Raw genomic sequence first — 26,150 nt, forward strand, 5'->3', positions numbered from 1 at the left:
CTCTTATTAAATTTCCTACAGATTCACTGCTTAATTTTCTTTAGTCTCTGGACAAGTCTATGCATAATTGAACTCCGAAGAGTTTTTCCAAAACAGTATCTATCTAGGTAGCCCACAGTCCAAGAACTATTGAGTTTCTGGAATTACTTGAAGCAATTCAGAAGGCAAAGTTGTGCAAATTCTTGGCACATTCCTTCGACAAGTCAGATAGTGTTGGCTACCAGTTCTAACGTGGTTACATTTCCAGTTCAACCAGAAATTTGAAGTTCTGCTATTTATACTTACAATCTGCCATGGTTATTATTATAATGACATTTGATAGTTGTAAGTCACAGAAAATATTACATTTAGAATTATTTGATTATTACACAGGCAGACAGTGACTTCAGTCCATTCAAAATTACACAACCTTGTTTAGTACATTATAAATTCTCATTCCTAAACTGCTTTCAAAATTCCAGTTTTGGACTTTTGCATATAAGCTGACAAATGAATACTTTGAGCCAAAGCTTGGTGAAGCTGGGTGCCAACCAACAGTTCCATTTTTGCAGTTTCTCCACCGTAGTCGTGTATTTATTTAAATATTTGCTTGCATATTGTTCTTATTTCATAGGAATGTGAGAAAATGGAAAAATGAAAATGCAGATTCTAGATAAATTGAGGCTCACAAACAGTACAATTGAGAAAAATGTAGAAATAAGATAAACTGTTGGTCATAGCTTTATAAATGTCCTACAGGTCTCTTTCAAAAGCATAGGGTTAGATCCAAAAATGAGAGTGATGAAATTTGTATCTCAGAAGGTAAAATACTAACCAATCAACTTTAAGGTGAATTTTACATGTGGCTGGTGTATTGGTTTCCTAGAGCTGCTGTAACAAAGTACCACAAACACAGAGATGTTTGAATAGTAATTCATTCTCTTACTGTTCTGTCCAGAATTAAGAGGTCAGCAAGGCCATAATCCCTCTGAAGGCTCAAGGGAGGAATCCTTCCTTGCCTTTTTCCTTGCTTCTGGTGTTTGCTGGTCATCCTTGGCATTCCTTGGCTTGCAGCTATATCATGCCAATCTCTATCGTCACCTGGCCTTCTTCCCTGCATATCTTCTTATAAAAATACCAGTCATTGGATTTAGGGTCCGTTCTAATCTAGTGTTACTTCATTTTAACTACATCTGCAAAGAACCTACTTCCAAATAAGATCATACTTTGAGGTTCCAGGTGGACATGGATTTGGGGGGGTACTATTTGATTCAGTAAAGCTGGGTTCATGGATCATGATTAAAATTTCATGAAGTCCAATTGTTAATTCTAAACCAGGTCATATTTGGTGGTGTAAGATCAGAAATGTACTCAAATTAGCTCAAGTAAAAGAAAATTTACTGTAAGGAAACAATTCTTAGGGGGAGTCCAAGGAAGACAGAACAACGAAGACAAAAATTAGGACAGGTCAGGTTTCCTTAGCCTACACATAAGTAGAGAGCTAAAGACTGTTACGGTTTTGCATTGATATAATTCAGCTAAAAGTCCCATCTGTTGCTGAGTCTTAGTTCACATCCTGTCTCATGATATTTTGTTTGGCTCAGCTCCACCTATGGACTGCATGTTCTTGGTTCAGGTGTCACTGCAGGCTCAGTCAGCTGTGTGTGTGTGTGTGTGTGTGTGTGTGTGTGTGTGTGTGTGTGTGAAAGACAGAGAGAGAATATGTAGGGCTGGGATAGGAACTGCTCTCTTAAAAGAGTTTGCAGTTTGCAGGGGGGGGGAGGTAATTATTATTATCCTCTCTAATACATTTCAATAAATGAATCTCTTCTGCCTTTACTATAGTGAAGAAATATTTATCATAAGTTTACTTTCTTATTTTAATCATATAAAACAATAGGAGTCTGACATCCCAAGCTTCATAATAAAAAATACATTGTAATGTGATTGTTCAAAGTTTAATTGCCCTGAAAATTCTTTCAGTCCTATAATCATTTATCGTACTAATACTAGCAACTTGAGGAAAGAAGCAATTTGAGAAAATATAACTCCAAATAATTTCTCATTTTGCTACCACAATTAGAAAAAAAATAATCAGGGGTGCAGAATTTCTTTGACTCTGGGAACTGTAATTTCCAAAAATATTAGATTAAAATATAAATATTTTTTGAAATTTCTTGAGTTTGTCTTCTTACTTTTTTCTCTTCTGAACATCAGATGCCCTGAAATGGTTTAATCATAATCCTTGGGTTAAAAACACATCCTTCATTGGTACATGGATTGTCTTTCTTCATTTATACATTCATTCACTTATATAAAGAACATATGTGAAGCCACCACTCTTCCCAAGACGAAAGCTTCAACAGGAATATATCTACTTGTGCATTCATTCTCCCATCTTGTTCCCCAGGGTTCCCTGCTTTTCTTTGTACTTCAGGGGTAACCACTACCTTGAACTTTGCTTTTGAATATTATAAACAAGATGTCATATTATGTCACTAAAATTTACTCATGTTGTTTATACCTGTAGTTTCTTTCATGTTTTGAAAATATTTAGTTTTAGTTTGTTATCCCTGCTAGTTAAATAATATTTAATTTTGATTATACAAGTTTAAGAAAGTTAATGTAACTAATGATGATGCAGATCAGCCTTCACAGTTTAAACTGAAGAGAGATGTGCATGGAGACTAAGATATTAGACAAAATTCAAAGAAAGTTTTTAAATTACTATGACAAACAAGTTAATCATTAACATCTTGGTCATACCAGACTGAAATGATTCAGACTTCATATTTTTTGTCTTTATCAGTCATTAGTGAAACATGTCAAACTTACTTAGTTCACTGTAGATATGCTATTGTATGCCTAAATATTAAATTTTAGCAAATCTAAGCCAAGATGTCAGTGATATCTGGAAAAAACACTAAAATAAAGCACCATTTTGTTCAAGTTTCATAGTGATTATGCAGATGGTTAATTTCTATGTGACCAGAGGTACAGGGATGATTCATATTTATAACTTGCGAAATTACTCAGGACAGATTTAGCTAGTTACATTTCAAATTGAAAAGCAAATAAGTAATTTCAAGTAAATGGAATAAACACATTTTTAAGAACTGCTTTAAATATCTTGAATATTTTTATCTTTGGTTATATTTTTACTTTAGTCCACTTTCACTATGCACAGCTTTACTCTCTTATTACCCCAGTTCATCCTTTTAAACTACCATCCTGCTCAACATCTGTAGCATTTAGTATGAACAACTTATTTTCCACCCTCATCTTCTGTCAATCACTCTTCCAAACTCTGTACTCTAGAACTGTACTGTCCAATAGTCACTAGCCATATGTCGCTATTTTGATTTTAAAATTGTTTCCCTGTTTGCATTAGCCACTTTTCAAATGTTGTATAGTCACATTTTTCATCATCTTCACTGTTATTACCTGGTCCTTATTAACATCTTTCCTCGGGATTTTTGTAGTTGTCTTATACTTGGTTACTCTACTTCTACACTTGCATCTCTATGCTGTTTCCAACCCAGTAGCTAGAATGATTCTTTCATATTATATGTACATATATATATATGTGTGTGTATATGTATATAAATTATGTACAGTTTAGTATGTGCCAGTTACTACTCTAAGCACTTTACAAATGGCAACTTATTTACTCCTCATAAAGATCCTCTGAGAGAGAAACTATTATCCCTGTTTTACAGATGAGGAAAATAAGGCACAGAAAGACTAAGTAATTTGCCCAAAGTTGCCTGGCTCATGAAACACATATCATGTTACTTCTCTGTTTAAAATACTTCAGCAATTCCCCATCTCAGTTATAGTACAAGCCAAAGTCCTTCCAAAGACCAAAATGCCTAAAAGGCTAGATGTGATCTGCATTCTTCCTATACTCATTTTCTTCCATAGCAATTTATTTATTCTCTTGTGTATCTCTCCCCAAATGAATTAAGCTCCGCCAGGGCAGGCAGGGATTTTGGTCCCTTTCCCCACTATCAATTTTTTTCTCAGTGCCCAAACCAAAGCCTTGCTAGCAGGCACTTTAAATAATTGCTGCACAAATAAACATATCCCTTCTCATTTACTCCAAGTGGAAATAAAGTTTAAGGAAAGAGGTTAAAAGCAGAGATTTCAGAATTCCTGAATTTTAGAACTGTATAAATTCAGTTTTATTTATGTGTTGTAATCCTTAGGACTTACTATCTTGTGAGTGTTCATAAAGACAAACAATATTAACAAAGTCATAAGTTGTGTAAAATTAAAATTTATGAGCATATACAAAACTCCACTTAATAATGGGTAAATTACTCAGAGAAAGAATAAAAATGAAAAGCACCACTCTTTTGTTATTTAAATGTGACAGGTTAAAAAAAAAAACACTTTGAGAGGGAGCGCCTATAAGAGAGTAGATTTCGATGGGTTTAATGACCATTGAAGTTCAATGGATTGTCTGGTACTCTAAATGTCCAAGAACAAAGCATTGACTTTGGGGCAGTCCTAGCAAATCAGCAACTGTGGCCAGTTCTATTCCAAGATGATCACTCCCTTGAGTAATATATCTGAAAAACAATTCAGTGAGTACAGTACCTTTAATATTTTTCAGACCCAGTAAACACCAATGGATATCCATCAGAAATAATAATCTAATATAATTTTAAACTTTGGTAGTGGTCAGTTTCAAGAGCTGAATGCTATTTCATATTATTGCATTCTTTTTTCAACTTCCTCTTCTGATATGTGTGCATCTGAGGTTCATTTGCTTCATTTTTTTTTTTTTTAATACATTAAACTTCTCAAACCTGCAGCATTGGGTTTTCCTTTGGATGAAAGAAAAAGTTATGCTGGGTATACTTAGAACATTTTTTAAACATATTATTTTTTCCCCATATTCACAAAAACCATCTAGCTAATTTGTAAACATGCTCACTTCTGGGTGCCATTCTCAGAGATCCTTATTCTCTAGGTTTGAGAGTGGAGTCCGGAAACCTACGTTTCAGACCTTTCGTTGAGAACTACTCGACTCAATGCTATTTCATATTTTGCAACTTTCAAAATATTAATTTTAGAAATCCAAAGAGGGGAGGGCAAACTCCAGTGACTGTCCGAAGAAACAAGACTGAGTAGCTCATGTTGTGCCATATTGTAAAACTTTTCCTCAGTTTGCAGATCTTCTGTCCCTGGAGAGGAAATCCGTTCATTTTCACCGAGTAATTAACAGTCTTTCAACCAGTTCCGTCAAGTCTCTCATGATCCCCAAAAGTCATGAGCTCATCTCCACGGCATAACGTAAAGCTCCTTTCGTCCCTCGTGCCCTTACAGGACCGCCGGGACCGGGTTCGCTTCCCGCCACAGGGGCTCCTCCTCTGCTTGCCCTTTGGTTTCAATCCTCCCAGAGGCGCTCGGCGCGGCAAGTCTTGGCGCCAACCGGGTGGCGGCGCTGTCCGCCCCGCGCGCGGCCGCCCGGGGCCCGAGGGAGGCGGAGGCACGGCCGGCGGAGGAAGGGGAGGGAGCGAGGCGCGCTCCCTGCTCTCGCGTGCTCTCGCACCGCTCGCGTGACCGGCTGGTGTGTGCGCGAAGCGCCGGCTCCCGGGGGCACGTACGGCCGGGCGCGCGCCGCTGCAAGGGGCGTCCGGGTCCCGGTCGGCGGACCCGGCCGGCGCTAGGTGCCGACGGGCGGGCCGCGGGGGTCCGGGGCGGACACAGGCGCACACGCTCCCGGAGGAGCCTTCTCTGAGGCTGCTCTTCCTCGGCCAGACGGAGAGCGGCAGTGTCTCCCCGCCCAGCGCACAGTCGCCCCGCGTCTCCCCCCGCGGCGGCTGCTCCTCCTCGGCACCGCCAGCCCCAGCGCCGCTCCGGGGCGGGCGGCGGCGGCGGCGGGACCCGCGGAGCCGCTTTGTGTGCAGCCCGACGAGGGGCGGCGGCGCAACCACCTGACAGAGGCCCGGGCGCTCGATGCACCTTCCGCCCGCATGAGGAGGAGGAGGTAAAGGCGGCGGCGGCGGCTCGGCTCCCGCCCTCGGTTGGTGGAGGGAGAGGACGGAAGGGGAGACCGGAGGGGGGGGGGGCGCGGGACCTAGGCCCGGCGGGGCTGCCCGGAGGTACCAGTAAGGCCTGGGCAGCGCCGGACGGCGCCGAGCAGTCGGAGCCGAGAGAAGCCGCCAGGGTCCCTCACCCGAAGTTGAAGGAACAAAATGTGAAGTGCAGAGCCGCGTCAGCCGCTTCCTGGCGTGGGGTTTGGGGTGGAGGGCGGCTTGTTTTCCCCTCCCGCGGGACAGGGGAGGGGCGAGAGCGTGGCGGGGACGCCCGGGGTCCCGAAGCTCGGCCCGGCAAAGGCATTCGTCTCCCGGAGCCGCCGTAGCGTGTGGGTCCGGTTGGGTCCCTAGTTTTGCGGCCTAAGCCGAGCCCTATAGGCCTCGCGTCTCCTTTCCCGGAGGGGACCGACCGGGCGGGGACTCGGGGTTTCTCTCCGACCGAGCCGGAGCCTTGGGGGCCTCGCCAGGCTCGGGAGGATCCCAAACTTCGGACCTCGGTGCTTGGGGGTGGATTTCATTGTGAAAGGTGGAATGGGAAACTCCTGGCGCTGCCTGGCGCTTCCCGCGGCCGCGGCGGCTGGTGCTGGAGAGCCCCGTGGGTCCGGGGCTGGCGGGGCCCGCGTGAGTGGGGGCGGCGGGGCGGCCACCAGGGTCCAGGCCCGGGAGGATCGAGCGGCGGGGCCGCAGCCGAGTCTCCGGCCTCCCTGGAGAAAGCGCCCTTTGCAGATTAGAGATTTTTGAAATGAAAAAAGAGGTTACAAAGTCTCCCCTTTCTCGCTGAACTTTTGTTTTCTGACCGATAGAGGCCGGTAGAGGACTGTGAAAGAAAAGTTGTCCCCCAGGATGGACTTCACCGCGCAGCCCAAGCCTGCCACTGCCCTCTGTGGCGTCGTGAGTGCAGATGGGAAGATCGCTTACCCGCCGGGGGTAAAGGAGATCACCGACAAGATCACCACGGATGAAATGATCAAGCGACTGAAGGTAAGCATCTGGACACAGTGTTCACACTTAGACCTCTGTGGTGGGAGGTGCTCTCTCCTGTTACTGCACTGCTAGGCCTGGCCTTTACTGTGTCACCTACCAGGTTTTCTTAGGTATCTTATAGTCTCCTTTTTTACTCTCTCCGAGAAGTATTGTTCTATCTTGGCTATATCTTTGAATAGTAAGTTCTGTAGAGACATAATCATTATGGGAAATTAAAAGGAGTGTGCCTGTTTTTTCAAACATAAGAATTTAAGTGTTTCTATAACTTTTTTCTAGAAATATTTATAAGAATACTGTTCATAGTAGATTACAACCTTAAATGTAGGCAATAGTTTGCCTAGGAAAGTTCCTGTTTTCATCAGCTTCTAAGGAGACTGATTTAATCACAAGGGCATTTTATTAAATTGTCACAATTTTCTAATATCCAGAAACTTAAATATGTATTTAGTATGGTTAAACTTTGACAAAATGTACTGACTTCAAAATTCAGAATTGAAGTAAGGTGATGATTTAGGTCCACATGTTCAAAGGGGTTTTCAAGAGAGAGTATTTTAGTTCTTTTTAATAAAGTTAGCTTATTTAAAGCATGATGATCCTAAGATTAAAGTTGTAAGTTTCAGCTTAGGTTGGTCAGTTTTTTTGCTTTCTGTTGCATAGACATAGATTTTGCCCACAGCCTTACAGGATAAGTGCTGTTTTTGTCAAGGGATCAACTTGATGCAGTGGTTCTCAACCAGGGCATCTTTGACACCCCACCCCCACTCCCACCCTGGAGACATTTGGTTGTCACAACTGGGGCTAGGTTGGAGCAAGGAAAGGGAAAGATTTGAGGCAGGGAGTCCTGCTAGGAAACTGTTAATAGGAACATAGGTGAAAGATGTTGAAATCTTGTAGTGGGGCTGTGGTAGTGAGAAGAGAGGTAGGGAAGGATCTAAGAAATGTTTCCTACTTAGAAATCAATTAGACTTGGTGGGAGGTTAGGGAAGAAACAATGTTGATAGTATTTCTATCTTGGGCAACTTGATAAAGTGTATTTTTAGGGAATCATCTTGCCCCTTTGTTCTTAGAGCTTAGTGTAGTGCCTAGTAAGTGTTTACAATGTTGTGAGTGTTTAATGAATATTTAAAGTATTCCTGTAGCTTAGTTTTTAAAATCTAATTAGATTCTGCAATTTGTTGCCTCTCGGGAAGGAAGAGGGCACAGTAGCTTCCATTAAAATAAACTTGATACTAGGTATATGTGAAGTGAGGTGCTTGATTGATGCTCCTTAAGGTTATATTGAATGTTTGGAGATGCTGAAAAATTATGAAATACAAAGCTGTTAAGTATAGATCTTTTAATTTTTATTTTCATATTAAGAATATTGAAATCTTGATTTCTGGTGATGGATAATCTGGTTAAAAAAGAGTTACCACAAGCATCTGGCTTCGGCTTGCGTCATGATCTTGCAGTCTGTGGGTTCGAGCCCCAAGTTGGGCTCTGTGCTGACTGCTCGGAGCCTGGAGCCTGTTTCAGATTCTGTCTTTCTCTCTCTCTCTCTCTCTCTCTCTCTCTCTCTCTCTGCCCCTCCCCCACTCCCGGTGTGTGTGTGTGTGTCTCTCTCTCTCTCTCTCTCTCTCTCAAAAATAAATAGACATTAAAAAAAAAAAGAGTTACAACTATATGTACTTCTGTGCTTGAAGGTAGATTATCAGAAATACTGTTACATAAATGGGCATATGACCAAGTTTACAATGAGCATTAGGTTAGAATATCTTTTTTTTTTTTCTTTTTAAAGTGTATTTTTGAGAGAGAGTGAGCATGATCAGGGAAGGGGCAGAGAGGCAGGGAGACAGAATTTGGGCTCCATGCTGTCAGCACAAAGCCCAGCATGGGGCTCAAACCCAGCAACCAGTGAGATCATGACCTGAGCCTAAGTCCGATGCTCAACCAACTGAGCCACTGAGGTGCTCCTGGGTTAGGATATCTATTTCTTATGAGTTCTTGTGGAAGTTAAAATTAACATACATATGAACCATTTTGAATATCCTGCTAAAATTTTGCTTTTCTTAGGTGCCTGGGTGCCTCAGTCAGTTAAATGTCCACTCTTGGTTCAGGTCATGATCTTGCAGGTTCTTGAGTTCAAGCCCCAAGTCAGGCTACAGCTCAGAGTCTGGAGCCTGCTTCGGATTCTGTGTCTCCCTTTCTCTCTGCCTCTGCCCTGTTCACACTCTGTCTCTCTCAAAAAAAGTAAATAAACATTAAAATCTTAAAATTTTTTTTTAAATTTTCTCAACAGTCTTATGATTTTGTTTTTCCCCTGTTTTTCTAAATCTGTTTTGACTTTGTACTTTCTAGGAATCCCTGGTTGGTTAAAGTAGTACTGTCTCATAGGAAGTGGAGATTTTTAACAGTGTTTAACTATTTTTGATAATTTTTGTGTTTATTAGACCATTATGCACCAGTATTATAAATTTAGTAGTTTTTTTTATTATAGCAACAATGTTCAGATGCTGTATAAGTACAAACAGGGCTTAAAGGCAGGTAAAATCTTGGTCAGTGGAATTCAGAGATGTTTGGTCCATTCTCTTCAGTATTCAAGAATGGAACAAGCATTTTTACAAGAGAACCGTAATTGTGGACTTACAAAGATGTTTAAAGAAATTTTGGAACTCCCCATATTTCACAGAAGAGAAAATTCGGCCCAAAGTGGCCAAGTAACATGCACCAAGATCAGTCATAGAGCAACTAAATGGCAGAGCCAGAACAATAGCATCATATTTATTTTCATTCTTAGAGCTGATTTCCTTCAAAGGAATCTAAACTGAGTAGAACTAAGAAGTTGTGATTTTTGTTATGCATTTGAAAATGGTAAAGTGAAAAGAGAAAGGAGTCTAAGTTAATTTGCTGTTTTGCAAGATGCAGGACAGCATTTTTTTTAACATTAGAAAGTATTATGATGCTTTGAAACTTTCTTGAAAGTAGTTCTTAGAGTAGGTCTTTGGAATTGCTAAAACACTTAGATACATTAGAAACTTTAATTTCAGGGGCGCGTGGGTGGCTCATTTAAGCATCCAACTCTGATTTTGGCTCAGGTCGTAATCTCACTGTCAGATTGAGCCCTGCTTTGGGCTTCAAGCTATGCGCTGGGCGTGGAGCCTGTTTAAGATTCTCTCTCTCTCACCCTCTCACCCTCTCCCATTTGCTGGCACATGTGCTCTCTCTCTCTCTCTCTGTCTCTCTCTCTCAAAAAAAAAAAAAAAAGCAAGTTTTAATTTCAGCTTCTAAGGAATTCACATATTCTTATGTCCAATCACACTGGCCTTCTGTCACTTACTTGTACATGCCATGTTCATTTCTGCCTAAACTGATTCCACATTATGTGATCCATATGTGTACCCGTCTCAACTTCATGTGCCATTCATTTGTTCTTCTGTCACTCATTTGTTCTTAGAGGAGGTCTCTTAGATTTCCCATTACATATTTTTTTAATTCCTTCATATCACTTATTACAGTTATGATATACATTTATGCATATGTGTATTGGGTTTGTCTCCCCAACTTGTATGTAATCTTTGCGAATACAAGGACCATGTCTGTTTACTTTTATACCCTGCCAACTCCCAAATTTAATGCCTGGAACATAGGTGCCCAACAGATACTTGTTCAGTGAATGAATGTTGGATTAGAAAAGATAGTAATAGAATAGAGAAATAATTTTGTTTTTGAAATAGGATAGTTTGAAAATATTGTGAATGGCAACCAACTTTTTATCTGAGATTATATACCAGAGATGATAATGTAGATAGTAGAATTTTAGAACCAAAAGGTAGCTTAGAGGTTATTTGGTTTTGTCCTGATTTTCCAGATGAAGAAATGGAGCCTGAGATGTTGTGACTAACCCTAGTTACAGAAAGCTGAAAATGATCATTAACAGTTTTGTTATTTAGGGTTGCCTGGCTGGCTGAGTTGGTAGAGCATGCGACTCTTTTTTTTTTTTTTTTTTTGTTAATGTTTTATTTATTTTTCAGAGAGAGGCAGAATTGGGGGGTGGGGGGTGGGAAGAGGCAGAGAGAGAGGGAGACACAGAATCCAAAGCAGGGTCCAGGCTCTGAGCTGTCAGTACAGAGCCCAACGCAGGGCTTGAACTCACCAACTGTGAGATCATGACCTGAGCCAAAGTCAGATACCTAACCAACTGAGCCACCTGACACCTCAGAGTATGCAACTCTTGATCTCAGGGTTGTGAGTTCAAGCCCCATATTGGGTGTGAAGCCTACTTAAAAAAATAATATATAAACAGTTTTGTTGCTTACATATGGTACAATTATATGCTGTACAAATGTTAGTTATCTGTTAGAAAGGATAGCAGGTAGCTTACTACTAAGGTTACATTAAGCATCAAGATCAATAGTTCACAAATGGCCTGCCTTCTATATAGTTAAGGATTCTGAAACTAATGTAGCAGTCATGTCTGATAACTTTTATAACATATTCAAATACACCTATAAACAGTGTTGTACAAAGTTCCATTAAGTGCTTCTGCCCACAATTTGTTATATGCAATCTGTCTCATATCATGTATTACCAGAGAACTACATGCTATTCACATTTTGTTCATTACTTGCTTTTTTGGAAATGGGAAGTCCTTGATAAGGCTTGGTTTTTAGAGAGAGGGGCGGGCAGGTTAAAGATTGTTTCTTTTTTTTTCTTTTTTCTTTTTAAGTATGTATGTTTTTATTTAAGTAACCTCTACTCACAGTGCCAAGATCGAAGAGTCATATGCTCCTCTGACTGAGCCAGCCAGCTGCCCCAAAGATTGTTTCTTATGTCCATTTCTTATTACCTGGTCTTAAGAGCTCAGTACCCCCAGACAGTTCTCTGGCTATTAACTCCATACCCAAATCTGCCATATTCTTTTTTTCACAGAAATCAAAATTTTTATTACTTTGGTGCTAAGAATTAGGAAAGATAAAGTAATAGGGTTTTATTGTTGTGAATATGTCCCCCATTTTTCTCCCACCAGCTGTTATTTCTGTGTTTTTGTATTTTTTCTGTCACTTTCCTCTATGTGTCCACAATTCCCCTCTGCCCCACACTCTCACTTTTGCTTTCTGTAGTATGCCTTGTTTGATATAGTTAGGAATTAGGATATAGAGTGCTTAATTAAGGTAGAGCATCACTCTTTTCTCATCAAATGTAGGTTGGGAGAGGGGAGGAATAGATTAGAGGCAGGAAGGCCATGAAATCTTTTCCTTTCTTTTCCTCCAGGTGGACCCCAGAAATACATACTTTGGTTATAATTATTTTCACTTCCATGAAAGAATTTTATTTATTCCTAAATGCCACATAGGATGCTAATTTTACATATAATTCAGTATGTAACTTCTAGTCTCAGTTCTGTCCATATATCATATTTTAATATTTGTTTTAATGCAAAAGATTCTGCTAAGAAATTAAAAACTTAAATAGGCAGGGTGCCTGGTGGCTCAGTCAGTTAAGTGTCTGACTCCTTTGATTTCGGCTCAGGTCATGATCTCACCATTTGTGAGATCGAGCTCCATATCAGGCTCTGCGCTAATAGCAAAGAGCCTGCTTGGGATTCTCTCTCTCCTTCTCTCCCTCTCCTCCTTCCCTGCTTGTGCACTTGCTCTCTCTTAAAATAAGTAAATAAATATTTAAAAAAATAGGCAAGATTTCTTAAAATGAACCCCTAAAATATAGCCAATGTGTATTTGTGAAGTAATACTAACTGTAGCACAGTTCTTATTTTAGACTTCCATTTGCATAGAGGAACTATTTTGGTCATTTGCTGCTGTGTAACAAACACCCCAAACCTAGTGTTTAAAAGAGCAAGTAAGGGGCGGGGGACAAAATAAATATAACATAAATTTTATCATTTCAGTCATTTTCAAGAGTACAGTTTTGTGGTAACAAGCACATTCACATTGTTGTATAACCATCACTACCGTCCATCTTCAAAACTTTTTCATGTACCCTAACTGAAATTTTGTATCTATTAAACAGTAACTCCTTAATTCCCCCTTCCCCCAGCTTAGGCAACCACCTTTCTACTTTGTGTCTCTGAATTTGACTACTCTTAAGAGCCTAGTATAAGAATCATACAATATTGTCCTTTTGTGACTAGCTTATTTCACTTAGGATAATGTCTTCAAAGTTCATCCACATTGTATGTATCAGAATTTACTTTTTAAGGCTGGATAATATTCCACTGTGTACATGTGTGTGTCTGTGTGTGTGTATGTATGAAACCACTTTTATTTATTCATTTGTGGACACTTGGGTTGCTTCTACCTTTTGACATCTGTGAGCAAATTTTCTTGTTAACAATTTTGTGAATCAGGAATTTGGGTAAGTATTGGCTTAGCTTGATTATTCTTCTCTACATTGCTTACTGTGCTCATTCAGTAGTATTCAGCTGGTGTCTAGACTGGTCTAGAAGATCCACACTGACTTCTCAAACAGTTGGTGCCTTGGAAGGAACAGCTGTAAGGCTGAACTCAGCTGTGCTCTTTTTTCCTATCTATGATGTAATCTTTGGGCTTCTCTGCATGGTTTCAGGGCTCTAAGACACTGTGGAGGAAGTTGCCGGTACTTTTTAAAGGCTTGGTTCAGAACTGGCAATGTCATGTCTACCTTACTTTAATGGTTAAAGTAGTTGTGGCCCAATCTACATTCAATAGGAGAAAAAATGATTGCTTCTCAATGGAAGAAGAAAGGAATTTGTAGCCATCTTTAATCTACCACAGGAGCTCTTATGACAAATTAGAGTATGCTAACTACAAACTTTGTAGCTGTATTCATAAATTTGAAAAACACTTAATTTCAAAAACAGTAGTATATATCTGCAGCCAACTTGCTAAATTTGTAAAGTTTATTTTAAATACTGTAGGAAAAATTTGTAAGAATTGTTTTTTTTTTTTAATAAATGGGGAGCACTTGGGTGGCTCAGTTGGTTGAGCATCTGACTTCAGCTCAGGTCATGATCTCACGGTTCTTGAGTTTGAGCCCCACATTGGGCTTTGCACTGACGGTGCCAAGCCTGCTTTAGATTCTCTGTTTCCCCTCTCTCTCTGCCCCTCCCATGCTCACGTTCTCTCTCAAAAATAAATAAAACAAACAAACAAAAAAAAATTAAAAAAAAAAAAATAAGGGACGCCTGGGTGGCGCAGTCGGTTAAGCATCCGACTTCAGCCAGGTCACAATCTCGCGGTCCGTGAGTTCGAGCCCCGCGTCAGGCTCTGGGCTGATGGCTCAGAGCCTGGAGCCTGTTTCCGATTCTGTGTCTCCCTCTCTCTCTGCCCCTCCCCCGTTCATGCTCTGTCTCTCTCTGTCCCAAAATAAATAAAACGTTGAAAAAAAAAAATTTAAAAAAATAAATAAATAAATAAAACATTTTTAAAAATTAAAAAAAAATTTTATATGTGCTAGTTAGAGAAAAATTATGGGAGAGTCTCATGATTTGATCTTAAAATCCTGTTTCTTTTATTATTTGAATTTTTACTAGAGAGTATTTCTGCCTAATTATGATGATGATTTTTCCAGTGCTACCCCCTTTTTAGGAATTATCTAAAAAGAATTATCTCAACTTTTTTGGGGGGTGCCTGGGTTGTTTCGTTGGTTGATTGTCCCACTTTTGATTTTGGCTCAGGTCATGATCCCAGGGTCGTGGAATTGAGCCCCAGGTTGGACTCTGCGCTGAGCATGGAGCCTGCTTAAGATTCTCTTTCTCCCTCTACCGCTCTCCCCCACTTGGCTCTCTCTTTCTCTTTTTAAAAAGAAAAAGATTTACCTCAACTTTTTATTTTGAGACATTTCAGACTTCTGGAGAGTTGGAAAAAATTGTACCTTCAACACCCATATCCCTTCACTTAGATTTACCAATTGTTAACATTTTGTTACTTTTGTTTGCTTTTATGTTTCTCCATGTACACGCACCCAGAGGGAGACAAACCTACACTTTTTATTTGAGAGCTACCTGCAGAAATCATGACATTCTGCCTGTGAATGCTTCAGCATTCTTCTTAGAATAATGATCATTATCACACTCAAATTGGTACAGTTATCTGTTATACTATCCATAATAAAATTCTCCCAGTTGCCCTAAAAATGACTTTTTAAGAGTTGGGTTTTTTCCTCCATCCAAGTTTCAGTATAGGATCATTTGCATTTGTAATGTTTCTTTAGTCTACTTTAATCTAGAAAGTTCTGTCACTGTTTTTGGAGGGGAGAGTTATTTACGATGTGACATTTTTGAAGCATTTGCCTTATAGGAGTTCCATAGTCTATTTTTGTCTCATTGCCTCATGCTTAGATTCAGGTTGAACTTTTTTTAGCAAGTACTTTACCACGCAAGTGGTAATGTATAGTTAGTTGCATCATCAGGAGGTGTAAAATGTCATTTTATCCAGTTGGTTTATGCTAAATTTGATCACTTGGTTACAGTTGGTCAACTCTTTACATTGTAAATGTACCTTTCCCCACTTTGCAATTAATAAGGAATGTTTAAGGTGGCAGTTTGATTTGTTTTCCAGCAATTACTTATCTGATTTAGTATCTACTTTGGTTGTTATAAAATGTCACCTTTTTTGACTCTATCACTCCTGCTACATGTGTAGATTCTATCATTCCTTCTACATCCGTAGAGAAGAGCCTGCCCCCACTCCCCTTTAATTACTCATAAGGGCTCCTGGCTGGCTCAGTCCGTCAAGTGTCCAACTCTTGATTTCAGCTCAGGTTATGATCTCATGGTTCGTGAGATTGAGCCCTGCATCAGGTTCTGTACTGACAGTGTGGAGCCTGCTTGAGTTTCTCTCTCTCCCTCCCCCACAGTGTCTCTCTCTCTCTCTCTCTCTCTTTCTCTCTCTTGCTGTTTCTCTCTCAAAATAAATAAATAAACATTAAATATTAAAAAAAAAATAGTCATGGATTCTTCATTCAATCTATTGTAACATATTAGTATCTTTATTCTCTTTGAGAGACAAATTATCCCAAAATGAGCATGCTGGCTTTGGTGTCCTTTTGAAACATCTAGTATCTTTTTGACATGTCTCTCTGAGTCTTTCAGCACTCCTTTTTTTTTTTTTTCTGGTACAAGTTGTTCACCTTGTGCTTTCTTGCCCCAGATTTGGATAGCTCATTTTTTCCAGAGAGGCCTATTTCCATTTTCAGTAGAGAGTGGTGTTTATAAACCAAGGTCTAGGCATTGGCATCATGTTCACATTGGTAGTAGGATTTAATTTATCCAGGTCCTTTCAGTGTGTAGACCTAAGAAATGTACATAAATACTTTAAACCATGTATTCATTCTGTTTAATTAAAATCCAACACTGCGGGGCGCCTGGGTGGCGCAGTCGGTTAAGCGTCCGACTTCAGCCAGGTCACGATCTCGCAGTCCGGGAGTTCGAGCCCCGCGTCAGGCTCTGGGCTGATGGCTCGGAGCCTGGAGCCTGTTTCCGATTCTGTGTCTCCCTCTCTCTCTGCCCCTCCCCCGTTCATGCTCTGTCTCTCTCTGTCCCAAAAATAAATAAAAACGTTGGAAAAAAAATAAAAAAAAAAAAAAAATCCAACACTGCAGGGGCACTTGGCTGGAACAGTTATAGAGCATGCAACTTTTTTTTTTTTTAAGTTTATTCATTTTGAGAGAGCACACGTGTAAGTAGGGGAGAAGCAGAGAGAGAGAGAGAGAGAGAGAGAGAGAGAGAGAGAGAGAGAGAGAGAATGAGCAGGGGAGGCGGGGGAGAGAGAGTCCCAAGTAGGCTCTGCACTGCCAGTGTGGAGCCTGATGGGGGGCTCAAACTGATGAACCATGAGATATGACCCTGAGCTAAAATTGGGTGCTTAACCAACTGAGCCATCCAGGCACCCTTAGAGCATGCAACTTTTGATCTTGGGATTGTGAGTTCAAGCCCCACCTTGGGTGCAGGGCTTACTTAAAAAAGAAAAAGAAAAAAAACCCAGCACTGCGGTTTTTCTTAAACTTCTCCATTTCCTATTTGTTGTTTTTTTTTTTTTAATGTTTGTTTATTTTTGAGAGAGAGAGAGAGAGAGAGAGAGAGAGAGCACGAGCAGGGGAGGGGCACAGAGAGAGGGAGACACAGAATCTGAAGCAGGTTTCAGGCTCTGAGGTGTCAGCACAGAGCCCAACGTGGGGCTTGAACTCATAGAGTCTGAGATCATGACCTGAGATGAAGTCAGATGCTTAACCAACTGAGCCACCCAGGCACCCCTCCATTTCCTATTTGTATCATCCTTTTCCTACAGTATAAACCCTGTTTTCCCTTAACTTTGATAAATTTGTTTTCTTTGTACTACCCTAATCTAAGCTCAAGAAAAAATTCAGTGCTATACCAGTATCCCTTGCAAGATTTTTTTGCAGTTTTTTTTGTCCCCCTAGGGTTGTACAGAGTACCATATTTATTAGTTACTTGAATTTGAATACTTTTGTATGATTATGTTATCAGTTTTATATATATACACTTGGTTTCTGTTTGTATTCAGTTTTTATTTTAGGAGAGAGAGAACACAAGCAGGGGAGGGGGCAGAGGGAGAGGGAAAGAGAATCTTTAGAGCCTGATGCAAGTGTCAGTCCCGTGACCCTGGGATTGTGACCGGAGCCGAAATCAAGAATCTCCTGTTCAACTGACTGAGCCACCCAGGTGCCCCTGTTTGTATTCAATTTTTATACATACATATATAACTTAACTCTTTATTTCCACTGATAAATGTAATCTTTGCTTGATTTTTCCTTATTGTACTGAAAAACACATAACATAAAATTTATCATCTTAATCATTTTTAAGTCAACAGTACAGCATCGTTAACTATTTGCATTTAAAATATATATATATTTATTTTGAGAGAGACAAAGCAAGCGAGGGGCAGAGAGAGGGGGAGGGAGAGAGAACCCCTAGCAAGTTCCGCACTGTCAGTGCAGAGCCAGACCTGGGGCTCGAACCTACAAACTGTGAGATTATGACCTGAGCCAAAATCAAGAGGTGCCCCTCTGCATTTTTTGTGTGTCTCCCTCTGCCCCTTCCATGTGCACATTGTTAGTACAACAGATTTCTGTAACTTTTTCATCTTGCAGAACTGGAACTCTGTACCCACTTAACTCCTTTCCCCCTCAGCCCCTGGCAACCATCATTCTGTTTTCTGTTTGTAAGAGTTTGACTGCTTTAGATCCCTCATATAAGTACAATCACACAGTATTTGTCTTTTTGTGACTGGTTTATTTCACTTAGCTCATGTCCTCAAATGTTAATAATAAATTGATGCCAAATTATTAAGTTTAATACTTGAAAAGTAAGTTCAGTGGCAATGTGTAATTGTCCTATAATTTCAAATGTCTGAATTAAATATCCTTCATCTAGACATTATAAAATAAGTAGAGGTAAATTTTTCATTGTACAGAAAGAAAATCATTGAATAAAAATGTTTAAAGGATGAGTGAGCATGTATAAGAAGACTAGTTTGTTTTTGGCAGAAGTTTAGAAATTGGTTTTCTTCTTGAAGCATGTACCTAAATTGCTTTGAAAAAAGTGGTAGAAATCATCAGGCAGTAATAAAATGAAATTGATTTTAGATCTCTTGGGAGTAATGTTAAATAATTTTGTTTATTATATTCATTTATTTTAGGTGATATCAAATTTTTAAAATTATAACATACTATTGCTGTCTCAATTCTTTATATTTTTCGATACTTTTTTATTAATCACTTAATGCTTTTTTTAAATAGACTATTTTTTAAGAGCAATTTTAGTTCATAGCAAAATTAAATAGAAAGTACAGAGTTGGGTGGCCCAGTTGGTTGAACATTCCACTGCTCTTCAGGTCATGATCTCACAGTTCATGTGTTCAAGCCCCACATCAGGCTTGCTGCTGGCAGTGCAGAGCCTGCTTTGCATCCTCTGTCCCCCCCCCCCTCTGCCCCTCCCCTGCTTTTGTGAGCACACACACTCTCTTTCTCCTTCAAAAATAAATAAACCTAAAAAAAAAAAAAAAATACAGAGTTCCCAACAACTTTGTCTGCCCTCCTATCCCCCCCGTCTTTTCCCCACCTCCTCCTCCCCATACATCTAGTGCCAGAGTAGTATGTTTTGTTATGGCTGGTGGACATTAACACATCATCATCACCCAGAGTCCATATTCCTTTTTTAAATTTTTCTAAATAAAATTTTGATTATATTATAAATGTATTGTTTTCATTTTCATTGAATGACACGGAATGAGTATATCCATATTATTAAATAATCCCTTAAAACATTTTTTAAAATAATTTATTTTTTAGAGCAATTTTTGTTTCACAACAAAATTGAAGGAAGGGAAGGTATAGATTTCCCATATACACTAAATCCAGTAAAACCTTGAATTGTGAGTAACTTGTTCTATAAGTGTTCTGCAAGATGAGCATACATTTCTAATAAATTTTAACTTGATAAACGAGGGATGTCTGGCAATATGAATGTCACATGATCACAATTGAGCCAGTGGTTCTTGAAATTTGCTTTGATATATGGTGCTTTGGATTACAAACACGTTTCTGGAATGAAATATGCTCACAAACCAAGGTTTTACTGTACCTCCTTCCCCCCACATGCATGACTTCCCCCATTATAAGTATTAGTCACCAGAATGGTACGTTTGTTATCAACAATGAACCCATGTTGACACATCATAGCCACCCAAAGTCCATAGTTTACCTTAGGTTTACTCTTAGCATTGCACATTCTTTGGGTTTGGACAAATTCATATTGACATGTATTCATCTTTACAATAACATCTAGAGTATTTTCAGTGCCCTAAAAATTGTCTGTGCTATGCTAACTAACTTGGATGTAAATTAAAAAATAAAATAGTGCCATGCTTATATATCCTTCCCCCCTTCATGGAAAATCTCAAATGTTTATTATTTATGTATTACTTATTTTTTTTTTTTATCTAAGTTGAATTGTTCTCTTAATATTCCTTATTTTGACTTCTCTTACTTGGCCAAAATGGAAGTCTGAGTGCCAAATTTACTGATTTTAACTGGATGCAGAAGTTTGTTTGTTTGTTTGTTTTGAGAGAGAAAGAGGGCATAAGTGAGCAAGGGGCAGAGAGAAGGGGAGAGAGAGAGAGAAGCCCACAAGGGGCAGAGGGAGAGAGAAATGGGGCTCACCCGCTTTAAAACAGGGCTCATGCTCACCCAAAGTGGGGTGGATGCAGAAGATTTTAAATCTTGGAGATAATGAGCATACTTTAATCTACACTAGTGGTTCTTAGATTTGTAGAATTCTTAAATATTACCTGGGGCACTTGGGTGGCTCAGTTAATTGGGTGTCCAACTCTTGATTTTGGTTCAGTTCATGATCTCACTGTTGTGGGATCCAGCATCGCATGGGGCTCTGTGCTGACAGTAAGGAGCCTGCATAGGATTCTCTCTCTTCCTCTCTCTCTACCCCTCCCCCCCCACTCATGTATGTGTATACACATGCATGCTCTCTCAAAAAAATATTTTTTTCAAAAAATATTTTTTAAAAATGTTTAAAGTGAATCTCATTCTCTCATAATAAATAAATAAACATTAAAAATAATTAGATACCTGGTTTTAAAAAGAATTAGAGGAGCATCTGGGTAGCTCTGTCAGTTAAGCTCCTGACTTCTGATTTTGGCTCAGGTCATGATCTCACAGTCCTTGAGTTTGGGCCCCACCTTCTCGTGCTCAACGCTTGCCTTGCTGGAGCCTGTTTTGGATTCTCTCTCTCTCTGCTCCTCCCCCACCAAATAAATAAATAAACTTAAAAAAATTAGATTATGTGGTACTCTCCCACCCTCCACCCCCAATTTAGTAGCTTAGAGGTGGGCTCAATTTTTGCACTTTTCCCCCTATATTTTTAGTCAGTCCCTCCAGTGTTCTTGATACAGAGAATATGCACTGAGAACCCCAGAAAGATATTTTACTTACTGCTAAATTTCATATTAACTATTCTCAAAAATTTTATCTAAAGAAGATTTTTAAAATTAGTTCTAGGATTTTTACATTAAGCTTAAATTCTGCCCAGAAACAAACTTTACTCCCTAATTATTTTAAACTTAGCTCTATCCTGAAAACATTTGAATTTATTTGGAAGGCACACAACTATGTATACCATGACCTCTTTTACCTTATTTGGTGGAAGTCTATTATTTAGAACTCTTATTAATCTACATTTTGTTATACAATTTTACTAGTAGTTATACAAATTTAATCTAGCAAAAATAATCCCTAAGGGTAATTAGCTTACAAGCTCATTTGATGGGTTTATTTACTTATGAAAGCAGACATTCTGGGTTTCCAAATGAAGTCTTCATTCTAACCTAGTCTTTCTAATTTGAGCTGATGGCTATAAATATAGCATGTTGGAGTTTTTAAAAAATTCAGATTGGTAATTTGTATATATTTTACTAATGAGAGTTGTACTTTTTCCAAAATAGAAGGGTCAGTAAGCATTGATCTGTTTTGCATTTTCAATAGTTTGTGGCATTCCAAAACTAATTGTTCTTATTTACATATGTGATATGATTCCTGTGGGACTTTTTTCTTTTTCTTGTGGGATTTCTGAATCATCAAAAATACAGTGTTTATGGCTTTATCACTTATCACCTCACTTTAATTATTTGCAAACTGGCAGTGCTTGAAATATATGATAGTAATTAAATAAAACATTTCAAATAGCAAATCACCCTATCCTTTAGTAAGAGGGCTGCTTTTGGGATTTTTTTCTTTTTCTTACTGTTACGTATCTTTTATGTATTTCTTTGTATTTATCTGGTATAGGGTTCTCTGAGTTTCTTGGATGAATAGTTTATCTTTCATTATTGAAAAATATTATTATCTCTTGAAATATTTCTTTTCATTTTTTTCTCTTTTCCTACTGTGCCTACAGTCTGTTCAGTAATGTTCAGCAGTTTCATATGGTTTTTGTTTACATGCTGAAATTCCCCATTTTTAATGCATGTTGTCCACCTTTTCTATTATATCTTTGAACATATTATAATTATTTTAAAGTACTTGTCTGATAGCTTTAGCATTTGGGCCATTTCTAAGTATGCTTCTAGTAATTTATTTGTTGACAATGGAACTATCTCCCCTACCCACCATCTTTTTTGATTGAATGCTGGACATGATGTATTAAAAAAAACAGACTGAGGCACATAATATTTATGCACAGAAGTAAACATATCTCTTTTGTCAGATTGTTAACTTTAGAGATTGAATCAATTCTTATCTAATTGAACTGGATTTGCTATATATTGCTTTTTTGTCTGTGTGTATGTGTGTATGAATACATCTATCCATCCATCCTTTTTTAATGTATTTCAAAGTGAGTTGCATTCATCATATATTTTACCCCTAAACACTTTACCATGAGTATCATTAATTCACGGTTAGTATAGTTTTTTTATGTGAGAGGGTAATTAATATACATATTTTAACTACTGTTTGATGAGTTTTAATAGATGCTTGTTCATGTATAACCCAAATTCTTTTTTAGGGGTTTTTTTTTTTTTTGAGAGGTAAAAAAAAGAGGGAACACACACATAAGCGGGGAAGGGGCAGAGGGAGAGAGAAAACCTTGAGCACACTCCATGCCCAGCGCAGATCCCAGCGTGGGGCTTGATGCACACAACTGTAAGATCATGACCTGAGCCAAAATCAAGAGTCCAATGCTTGACCGACTGAGCCCCGGAGGCACCCCTAACCCAAACTCTTATCATGATATGGAACATTAACATCATCCCGTAAAGTTCCCTCATGCCCCCTTTTAGTTAATCCCTGCTCCTTTACTACCCCCGTAAGGGTAACCACACTTACAGTTTTTTAAAACCAAGGTTAGTTTTGGGGCACCTGGGTGGCTCAGTCGGTTGAGCGTCCGACTTCGGCTCAGGTCGTGATCTCATGGTCCGTGAGTTCGAGCCCCGCATCAGGCTCTGTGCTGACAGCTCAGAGCCTGGAGCCTGCTTCAGATTCTGTGTCTCCCTCTCTCTCTGCCTCTCCCCTGCTCATGCTCTGTCTCTCTCTGTCTCAAAAATAAATAAAAACATTAAAAAAAAAAAAACCTAGGTTAGTTTTGCTTCTTCTAAAACTTCATATAAGAACTACATAGTATGTATTTACCTGTGTGCAAGGCCTTTTTCATACACTGTAATGTTTTTGAGATTCACCCATGTATCATTAGTTTGTATCTTTTCGTGGCTCCATACTATTCCGTTGTATGAATATTCCAGTTTGTTTTACCATTCTTGTATTGATGGAAATTTGGACTGTTTGTACTTTAGGCTATTGTGAATAAAGGTGCTATAAACATTTTTGTATAAGTCTTGTATTGGGCATATGCTTTTATTTATATTGGATAAGTACCTATGAGTGTAGTCATTGGATCATAAGATAGGTTATGTTTAATTTAGTAAGCAACTGCTAGTCTTTTTCCCAGAATAGTTGTACTGTTTTACAATTTCACCAACAATGTATGGTAATACTGTATTTTCAAGGAATTTGTCCATTTCTTCTAAGTTATTTGGCCACATAAAGTTGATATTCTTTTAATGTCTATAGGCTCTGTAGTAATACTCCCCTGTTGCATTCCTCATGTTGGTTCTCTTTTTAAAATTGATATGTCTTGGATGAGGTTTGTTAAATCTGTTACTCTTTTCAAAGATCTCACTTTTGGTTTTGATAATTTTCTCTATTTCTTGTTTTCTGTTGATTTCAGTTCTTTTTTTAATATAGATTGGGTTTCCTAACAGGGTTTTCTCAACCTCTTCACTCTTGACACTTTAGAACAGGTAATTCTTTGTTGGGGGGGGGGGGGGTCTTGTGCATTGTAGGATGTTTAGCAGCATCCTACAAAAGTACCCACTAGATACCAGTTTCAGGTCCTTACCTCCCAGTAAAAACATCTAAAAATGTTTCCAGACATTGCCAAATGTCTCCGGTGGGGGAACACCAATTGGTTTGAGAACCACTGTCCTGACATAAGCTTTTTAAAGCTATTCATTTCTTGCAAAACACTGTTTTAATTGCATCTCACTAGTTATGATGTTTTCATTATCATTTAGTTAGAAATGTTTTCTCATTTTCTTTGTGATTTTTTTCTTTGACCTATGAGTTCTTTAAAAATTGTGATTTAATTTCCAAATATTTGAAGTATTTGTAAGTATCTGATTGTTAATGATTTCTAATTTCTGTGATCAGAAAACATATTCTATAAGATTACAGTCTTGGAATGTATTAAGTTTTGTTTTTTTAACCTAGCAATATGGCCTCACTTGGCAAGCATATCATTTGCACCTGGGAAGAATGTGTATTTTGTTTGTTGGACATAATGTTCTATAAGGTCAGTTAGTGTCCTTTTGGTCAGGGGATTGAAATGGTTATTCATCATCTAAGTCTTTACTGATTTTTACAAATTTTGGCCTGGTTCTACTGCTGAGAAAGAGTGATAAAGCCTCAACCTATGATTGTGGAATTGTATATTTCTCCCTTAATTCTATTGATTATTTTTTCATTTATTTTATAATTCTGTTCCAAGGCACATATTGTTGGTTTTATGATTGTTAGACCTTCATAATAAGTTGGCATTTTAACATTATGAAATGTTCTTGATATCTAAGCTCCACCTTTTTTATAAGTTTTTGTCTGCATTATATATTTTTCAATTTTTTTTTAACTAGTATGTCTTTATATTTAAAACGCATCCAGCTTATGATTGGGTCATGCTTTTTAAATTTTTTAAAACTGCTATATCCATTTGAACAATTTTTGCATTTAAATTAGAGTGTGTAAGTCACTTATATTTAATTGATGTGGTTGGATATATATCTACCATTTTGTACTGATTCTGTTTATCTGTTTGTTTTTCTCCTTTCCTGTCTTCTATCTTAATTTGCTTTTTTTTTTAGAATTCCATTTTAATTATCTATTGGCTTTATGGGCATACTTTTGTGTTCTGCATCTATATCTGTCTGGTTGCACAGGGATTGTAGTACACGTTTTTTAATTTTTGTAGTCTACTGACTTTTTATACTGCTTTGTGTAAAATGTAATGACCTTTTATCAGTATGGGTCCATTTATCCCCCTCCCTTTATGCGACAGATATATTTGTAAACCCCACATTAAACAGTTTTGTGTATTGTATTTTTTTTAAAGTTTTTTTTTTTTTTAGAGAGAGGGCGCATATGTGTGAGCATGAGCTTGGGAGGGGTGGGGGAATTGTGGGGGTCAGAGGATACGAAGCAGGTTCTGCGCTGACAGCAGAGAACCTGATATGGGGCTCGAACTCATGAACCAACCATGAGATCATGACCTGAGCTGAAGTCAGATGCTTAAACACCTTCTAAGTTGGATGCTTAACCACCCAGGCACCCCAACAGTTCTGTGTATTAAAAAAAAAAAGAAAAAAATTTTTAATGTTTATTTTTGAGAGAGGGAGACAGAATTCAAAGCAGGCTCCATCCTGTCAGTGCAAAGCCTGATGTGAGGCTCGAACCCACAAACTGTGAGATCATGACCTGAGCTGAAGTTGGATGTTCATCCAACTGAGCCACCCAGGTGCTCCAACAGTTCTGTGTATTTTAAATAAATTGCAGGGGAAATAGACTTTAATATTTTTGCACTTACTGCATTCCTTGGGTTTTTCATTTCTTTCCCAAATATTGGATTTTCCACCTGATGATAATATCCCTTCAGCTTGAGCAACTTTCCTTTAGTATATTTTAGTGAGGATTTGCTGAGGTAATTTTATATAGTTTTTATTTGTCTGGGAATGTCTATTTAGCCTCCATTTTTGAAGGATATTATTGTTTTGGATATAAAGTTCTGAGTTTAGAGTTTCAGTACTTTATTATTTTTTAAATTTTTTTAACATTTATTTTTGAGAGACAGAGAGTGTGAGCAGAGGAGGGCCAGAGGGAGAGGGAGACACAAAATCCGAAGCAGCGTCCAGGCTCTGAGCTGTCAGCACAGAGCCCAATGTGGGGCTCGAACCCATGAACTGTGAGATCATGACCCACCCCAAAGTCGGACGCTCAACTGACTGAGCCACCCAGGCGCCCCATGAGTTTCAGTACTTTAAAGACATAATTCCATCATCTTGTGTTCTCTAGTGTTTCAGATGAGAA

At 38.7% G+C, this 26,150-nt stretch overlaps 1 protein-coding gene across 1 annotated transcript in view; it reads left to right on the top strand.

The window, feature by feature from the left end:
- The first annotated feature begins 5,628 nt into the window (after nt 1-5,628).
- PDS5A (PDS5 cohesin associated factor A) overlaps nt 5,629-26,150 on the top strand; it is a 130,590-nt gene continuing 110,068 nt past the window's right edge. The window contains 2 exon segments of the mRNA XM_030314000.1: nt 5,629-5,977; nt 6,830-7,007. Coding sequence (XP_030169860.1) covers nt 6,870-7,007 — 138 coding nt within the window. The 5' untranslated portion in view covers nt 5,629-5,977; nt 6,830-6,869.

This window comes from Lynx canadensis, chromosome B1 (genome assembly GCF_007474595.2).
Source record: "Lynx canadensis isolate LIC74 chromosome B1, mLynCan4.pri.v2, whole genome shotgun sequence".
Lineage (NCBI taxonomy): Eukaryota > Metazoa > Chordata > Mammalia > Carnivora > Felidae > Lynx > Lynx canadensis.